At 42.2% G+C, this 8,310-nt stretch overlaps 1 protein-coding gene across 1 annotated transcript; it reads right to left on the bottom strand.

Annotated features, from left to right (window-relative positions):
* Positions 1-644: 644 nt before the first annotated feature.
* On the bottom strand, positions 645-1,884 carry LOC129837754 (hepcidin-like). Its single transcript, XM_055904182.1, has 3 exons — positions 1,596-1,884; positions 1,421-1,501; positions 645-1,171 (listed from the first exon to the last, which is right to left on the bottom strand). The coding sequence occupies exons 1-3, from the start codon at positions 1,680-1,682 to the stop codon at positions 1,073-1,075; spliced, it is 267 nt and encodes an 88-aa protein (XP_055760157.1). The 5' UTR covers positions 1,683-1,884; the 3' UTR covers positions 645-1,072.
* Between the last annotated feature and the right edge of the window lie 6,426 nt (positions 1,885-8,310).

The following is an 8,310-nucleotide window of genomic DNA, read 5'->3' as shown; positions in this document are numbered from 1 at the left end:
TCAAAATCTGACATGATAGGTGGATTAACAACAAGCTAAACTGTGTTTTGGTATATTTCACTTGTGATTGCATGATTATAAATATTTGTAGTAATATTTTGCGCCCTGCAATTCAGCGGTTGTTTAGGAAAATGATCCCGCTAGAGAGATCCGTAGCGCAGAGAAGTTAAACTGAGAGATTTTTATGGGGATTTTTTTTTATTATGCTAATTGAATTACCGTGGGGGGTCGGATTTCTGTTGGGGCTCGGACATCAACTCTAGGGGATTTAAACACTATTTAAACACAGAGTCCATGCAAACTTATTATGTGACTTGTGAAGCACATTTTTGCTACTGCATTTATTTAGGCTTGCTATAATAAAGGGGTTGAATACTTATTACCTCAAGACGTTTCAGCTTTTTCTTTTTTTATTAATTTGTAAAAATGTCTAAAAACATTATCCACTTTGACATTATGGGGTATTGTGTAGGCCAGTGACACAAAATCTCAACTTAATCCATTTTAAATTCAAACTGTAACACAACAAATGTGGAAAAAGTCAAGTGGTTAAGGCAATGTAGATTCCATTCCCAGACCTCAGGGTAAACTACTACGTGGCTAATTTGAATAAGCCTCTGGCTGTCAGGCCCGAACATTTAGCCACAGGGTACACATCTATAACACATTCAGAATTCAGAAACAACCGCGTTTGTTATTCAAAGAATGTGTTTATTGTTTTTAAAAGTGTCACAATAAGAAGTGATTTTATAAATCATTATCATAGTTACAGAAACAACATCTCCGAAAGAAAACATTGCAACATGTACAAACTAGAAAATGTACAAAAAAAATTACAAAATGTACATAATAGAAATTATTATTTCAATTAGCTGTCTTTTTCCCTGTGTCACTAGGCTAAACAACATGTTATACAACATGATACAAAACATTTATGTACAAGACTGAGGTTGCAGTGAGAGAGACATCAATGAGATTACATCTTCTCCACAGAATCCAAAGGAAATGTAGAAGAAGAGGGGGGCAATTAAAGGCAATAAGCTAATAAGAAGGTTATAGTAGAGGCAGGTCCTCAGAATTTGCAGCAGAAGCCACAGCCCTTGTTGTGACAGCAGTTGCAGCACCAACGACACAGGGAGAGGTGGCTCTGACGCTTGAACCTGAAATGCTCCTGTATCCCCGCCAAGAAAAGAAAATGAAAAAAAGAGGGAACAAGCACATGGTAAGTATTTTTGTCCAAGTCGCCACTTCACAACCACGTTGCACACTGCTCGCCCTGAAGCCCTCTCTAACGGCTCACAATCAAATGGTTAACAGCTAGCGCTAGTGGTCTAATTCTATTCCAAGGGTGAAACGCAACCACTTAGATGTTAATTTGCTAAAGGTAATTAGCTTCATTCATTCATTCAATTGAACGTACCGGCAGACGCATGGACTCGCCGCCAGGCTGTTGATGTTCCCAAACTGGACTGTCAATGATTCCAACCTCCTCCGTTAGCACCTGCAAAGACATTAGGCACAAATGAGTCATGACCAACCTCTAAAATCGATGCACACATGTTTGTAGTGGGTTGGTGTTGGAGAATTAGACATACCTCGGAGAAAGGAACAGCGGTGCTTTCAAGGATGAACATACATGTGAGGACGAGTACCACTGCAACTGCAACACTACAGGCCTTCATTCTCGGGTTTTGTTAGGAAGCTTCTAGCCTATTTAAAAGTCCTGTTGAAATCAGTTGAAATTGTAGTGACAGTATATGAAGAAGACCAGAACTCTTCAATTTTCACAAAAAGTGTCGCCCTCCAACGCACAATTTTCAATGCACTAAGACGAGTCCAAAGTTGATTGATTGTTCTTTTGGTGTCAGCGGATGAGGGACTTCTCTGTCATGTGTTGAGACTGCGGTGCACTGGTATTTATACACATTTTGGCCACTATTGTGCAATCCTGCCCCCCCCCCCCCCCCCCCTTTTGGACAATGGAGCGCAATTCCGTCACATATTACCTAATCCACTTTCCCGCTTTCAAAAATGGAATTTGTACGTCTTGGCCTATTGGTCTACATAGTGACATTTTATAATTTTTGGGTCATTCCTTCAGGGTGGATAATTGAAAATTGCCATAGTCTAATAGCATAGACGATTAATAAAACATTTAAGTAGGCCTACTTCTTTTTTTTAAAAAGGGATCATTTATTTTCTCAGTAGAAATCTGAAAGAATTGTGGAAATGACCCAACAGCAGGAGTCATGGACGAACAGTTACTGGAAGTGCATGGCTGGCTGCACAACCCTTTGTCTGACCTGGGAAATCCCTCCCATCCCTCCTTACAGTATCCATTCCTCTGTATTAAGGACATAATTATAACCCTTCCAAAGGAATAATTAGCCCTCCTTTTGCAACGCTTTCATTTGATGTATAATATGGTGTAATGTGAGGAACCTGCAGTCTAACAGAATCAAATTCATTTGAAAGAAGAGGAACAGTAAAACAGTGGACAAGAGAGGTGCAAACAGAGCACTTCATTCAGGGTGTTTCAAGTGTTATTGCAAATATTAGAATATGACAATAATATGTGACACGCATTCTGTCGTGTTTATCAGACCTAATAAAAAATACAATATTTCAAAAGGTCAGGTAGGCTATAAATTAGCGATTCACACTTGAATTGTTTCGAAAAGGTATTTTTGAAGTTGAATTTTTACATTTTTACATTTTACATTTTAACGTGTAGGCTATTACAATGGCACATTTAATATCCTGCTATGCTGCTACGCTGAGAGAACAAAACATTAAGAACACCTTCCTAATTCATCGGGGAATGGACTCTACAAGATGTCGAAAGCGTTCCACAGAGATCCTGGCCCATGTTGACTCCAATACTTCCCACATTTGTGTCAAGTTGGCTGGATGTTGTTTGGGTGTTAAACCGTTCTTGATACACACGGGAAACTGTTGAACATGAAAAACCCAGCATCGTTGCAGTCCTTGAGACAAACCGGTGTGCCTGGCACCTATTACCATACCCCGTTCAAATTAACAGTTTTATCTTGCTCATTCACACTATGAATGGCACACATTCACAATTCATATCTCAATTGTTTTAAAGCTTAATAATCCTGCTTTAATCTGTCTCCTCCCTGTCATCTATACTGATTGAAGTGGATTTAACAAGTGGTGACATCAAGAAGGGATCATAGCTTTGGAAAGAGCAGGTGTTCTTAATGTTTTGTACACTCAGTGTATATCACATTTCATGCACACAAAATTATACTGTCAATTGTAAGCCTTTGAATGGATCGTTTGCATCTACAAAGAGTCTGTGATGAGTTGATAAGTGATTAATAGCCTAATATTAATTAATTGGACGTTCACTCAAGGGCTGATGGATATTATATCATTATACTATTACATGTTAATCCATTCACTAAGTATTTTATTGGCTGTGCCCAACTTGTATCTTTAAAGGGATACTTCAGGAGTTTTAAAATGAGGCCCTTTATCTACTTCTACGACATGCAGAGACATACAAATGGTATCCACAAGTTAATCTGACTCTGGGGAAGTAGATAAAGGACCTTATTGCCAAAATCCCACAGTATTAAGTGAAATAACATGTTGTAGGGAACCCTGCGTCAGTCTGTCTCGTATATAGATACTGTAACTCTTTGCCATCGCTTGTTGACTTTGGGTGACCGGAACATCAGTGTCAACAAATATAACCACGAATGACTCCTCATTGGAATCCACCCAGCTAGCTTAATTTGTTGAGTAGTAGTGAAAGCGGTGGAAAGGTAGGAGGTTTTTGCCAGTGTCACCAGTCGCCAGCACTATCTTTGTGAATCTTCTGGTCAAACAGAACTCAGCTCCAGTGGGGTGGACACAGAGACACAGTCAGCTAGACAGGCGCCAGTCCACCACTCGCTCCTCCTGGGCCGGGGCAATGGCATTGTTTCCCCCCCCTCCCATCATAATTACCTTTGTCTCCCCCTCCCCCGTCTCACCACCTCATATGCACTTTATTGTTCTGGCACTTGACCCAAAATTTCCCCAAAATTAAGTTGAGAAAAATAATATTTACTATTGAAATAGCCAAACGCCCAAAAACCCAATTGTCAATTTCTTCCGACCCCCCACCTTCTCCAGACCAGCCAGAAAGCCTGGCGTCTTGCATCGATTGCTGTGGCTAATTGGTTCATGTCGAACTGGGTCACTATTAGCTCATTATTGAGGGAAAAAAGTCAACAGTATGCTAATGAACTCTAGTAGCGTATACATTCCACAAGCTTCCCACAATAAGTTGGGTGAATTTTGGCCCATTCTTCCTGACAGAGCTAGTGTAACTGAGTCCGGATTGTAGGCCTCCTTGCTCACACACGCTTTTTCAGTTCTGCCCACAAATCTTCTATTGGATTGAGGTCAGGGCTTTGTGATGGCCACTCCAATACTTTGACTTTATTGTCCTTAAGCCATTTTGCCACAACTTTGGAAGTATGCTTGGGGTCATTGTCCATTTGGAAGACCCATTTGCGACCAAGCTTTAACTTCCTGACTGATGTCTTGAGATGTTGCTTCAATATATCCACATAATTTTCCTACCTCATGATGCCATCCATTTTGTGAAGTCCACCATTCCCTCCTGCAGCAAAGCACCCCCACAACATGATGCTGCCACCCCCGTCCTTCACGGTTGGGATGGTGTTCTTTGGCTTGCAAGCCTCCCCCGTTTTCCGCCAAACATAACGATGTTCATTATGGCCAAACAGTTATATTTTTGTTTCATCAGACCAGAGGACATTTCTCCAAAAACTACGATCTTTGTCCCCATGTGCAGTTGCAAACCGTAGTCTGGCTTTTTTATGGACGTTTTGGATCAGTGGCTTCTTCATTGCTGAGCGGCCTTTCAGGTTATGTCGATATAGGACTCGTTTTACTCTGGATATAGATACTTTTGTACCTGTTTCCTCCAGAATCTTCACAAGGTCCTTTGCTGTTGTTCTGGGATTGATTTGCACTTTTTCCACCAAAGTATGTTCATCTCTAGGAGACAGAACGCGTCTCCTTCCTGAGTGGTATGACAGCTGCGTAGTCCCATGGTGTTTATACTTTTATACTATTGTTTGTACAGATGAACGTGGTACCTTCAGGCATTTGGAAATTGCTCCCAAGGACGAACCAGACTGGTGGAGGTCTAGAAAAAATATTCTGAGGTCTTGGATGACTTCTTTTGATTTCCCCATGATGTTAAGCAAAGAGACACTGAGTTTGCAGGTAGGCCTTGAAATACATCCACAGGTACACCTCCAATTGACTCAAATGATGTCAATTAGCCTATCAGAAGCTTCTAAAGCCATGACATCATTTTCTGGAATTTTCCAAGCTGTTTAAAGGCACAGTCAACTTAGTGTATGTAAACTTCTGACCCACTGGAATTGTGATACAGTGAATTATAAGTGATATAATCTATCTGTAAACAATTGTTGGAAAAATGACTTGTGTCAAGCACACAGTATATGTCCTAACCGACTTGCCAAAACTAAAGTTTGTTAAGAAGAAATTTGTGGAGTGGTTGAAAAATTAGTTTTAATGACTCCACCCTAAGTGTATGTAAACTTCCAACTTCAACTGTCTATTTTTTACATGTATTTAACCCCTTATTTTTGCCACTAAACAGTCTCCATATATATAGTATTTCCATTCATTTTTTCAACTGGTACCTGGAGACCTTCAGACGAGTCATGTGAAGCCTGTGGGCATCCTCACCTTTCCGTAGAAGTCATATTAGCCCAAACGGTTCAGACACTACAGACAGAAGTTGGCAGATTGGCTGTACCGACTTCAGACGAGTCCCAAAACACTTGTGGGGGTTGTAGAGCAAAATTGAGAGCACCATTGTGTTCGCGAGACTCAAATCTTTCCATAGATGGGTCTTAATAGTTTGAAGGCCAAACCTTTCGCTACAAAGGACTTGGTAAGAAGACCAATTTTCGGGGTGTCTCATGGTCTGACAAACACTGCTGTAGCTCTGTCCCCTTTCATCACAGATGCGGAAGTGTGACATCGGCGGATTTAGTGGATTTTTTCAAATGTATTTCACCTTTATTTAACCAGGTAGGCTAGTTGAGAACAAGTTCTCATTTACAACTGCGACCTGGCCAAGATAAGGCACAGCAGTTCGACACATACAACAACACAGAGTTACATATGGAATAAACAAACATACAGTCAATAATACAGTAGAAAAAAGAAAATTCTATATACAGTGAGTGCAAATGAGGTAAGATGAGGGAGGTAAAGGCAATAAATAGGCCATGGTGGCGATGTAATTACAATAAAGCAATTAAACACTGGAATGGTAGATGTGCAGAAGATGAATGTGCAAGTAGAGATACTGGGGTGCAAAGGAGAAAGATAAATAAATAAATACAGTATGGGGATGAGGTAGTTGGATGGTGTAACGATCTTCTTCATCTGAGGAACAGGAAAGATTGGACCAAAACGCAGCGTGGTAAGTGTCCATGTTAATTTATTATAACTGAACACGAAATACAAAATAACTAAGTGAAACAATGAAAATCGAAACAGTCCTGAAAGGTGCAAACACAAAACAGGAAACATAGAAAAAAAACATAGAATGCCCACCCCAACTCACGCCCTGACCAAACCAAAATAGAGACATAAAAAGGGAACTAAGGTCAGGGCATGACAGTACCCCCCCCCCCCCCCAAAGGTGCGGACTCCGGCCGCAAAACCTAAACCCATATGGGAGGGTCTGGGTGGGCCTCTATCCGCGGTGGTGGCTCTGGCGCGGGACGTGGACCCCACTCCATCTTAGTCTTGGCCCACGTAGGTGGCGCCTCTGGAGCGGCCCCGGACTGGGGACCCTTTCAGCGGGCCCCGAATAGGAGGGCGTCTCTGGCAGCTCCTGACAGGAGGGGGACTCTGGCAGCTCCGGACAGGAGGGCAACTCTGGCAGCTCCGGACAGGAGGGAGACTCTGGCAGCTCCGGACAGGAGGGAGACTCTGGCAGCTCCGGATAGGAAGGGGAGCCACCTCCGGTAGGAGTCGTGACAGATGGGCTGTTTACAGATGGGCTATGTACAGGTGTAGTGATCTGTGAGATGCTCTGACAGCTGGTGCTTCAAGCTAGTGAGGGAGACATGAGTCTCCAGCTTCAGGGATTTTTGCAGTTCGTTCCAGTCATTGGCAGCAGAGAACTGGAAGGAAAGACGGCCAAAGGAGGAATTGGCTTTGGGGGTGACCAGTGAGATATACCTGCTGGAGCGTGTGCTACGGGTGGGTGCTGCTATGTTGACCAGTGAGCTGAGATAAGGCGGGGCTTTACATAGCAGTGACTTGTAGATGACCTGGAGCCAGTGGGTTTGGCGACGAGTATGAAGCGAGGGCCAGCCAACGAGAACATACAGGTCGCAGTGGTGGGTAGCATATGGGGCTTTGGTGACAAAACGGAGGACACTGTGATAGACTGCATCCAATTTGTTGAGTAGAGTGTTGGAGGCTATTTTATAAATGACATCGCCGAAGTCGAGGATCGATAGGATGGTCAGTTTTACGAGGGTATGTTTGGCAGCATGAGTGAAGGATGCTTTGTTGCGCAATAGGAAGCCGATTCTAGATTTAATTTTGGATTGGAGATGCTTAATGTGAGTCTGGAAGGAGAGTTTACAGTCTAGCCAGAAACCTAGGTATTTGCAGTTGTCCACATATTCTAAGTCAGAACCGTCCAGAGTAGTGATGCTGGACGGGCGTGCAGGTGCGGGCAGTGATCGGTTGAAGAGCATGCATTTAGTTTTACTTGCATTTAAGAGCAGTTGGAGGCCACGGAAGGAGAGTTGTATGGCATTGAAGCTCGTCTGGAGGTTAGTTAACACAGTGTCCAAAGAAGGGCCAGAAGTATACAGAATGGGATCGTCTGCATAGAGGTGGATCAGAGAATCACCAGCAGCAAGAGAGACATCATTGATATATACAGAGAAGAGAGTCTTGAGATGCATCCAAAAAACGTATCTCTAGCTTAATTAAACTGACACATTTTTATGGGGATTTTTTAATTATGCTAATTTAATTTCCGTTGGGGCTCGGACATCGAACTCTAGGGGTTTTTAAACACTATTATTGCACACAGAGTGAGTCCATGCAAACATATTGTGTGACTTGTGAAGCACATTTTTACTACTGCATTTATTTAGGCTTGCTATAATAAAGGGGTTGAATACTTATTACCTCAAGACGTTTCAGCTTTTTCTTTTTTTATTAATTGTAAAAATGTCTAAAAACATTATCCACTTT

The sequence above is a fragment of the Salvelinus fontinalis genome, chromosome 38 (genome assembly GCF_029448725.1).
Source record: "Salvelinus fontinalis isolate EN_2023a chromosome 38, ASM2944872v1, whole genome shotgun sequence".
Taxonomy (NCBI): domain Eukaryota; kingdom Metazoa; phylum Chordata; class Actinopteri; order Salmoniformes; family Salmonidae; genus Salvelinus; species Salvelinus fontinalis.
This window is presented reverse-complemented; position numbering and strand designations above follow the sequence as displayed.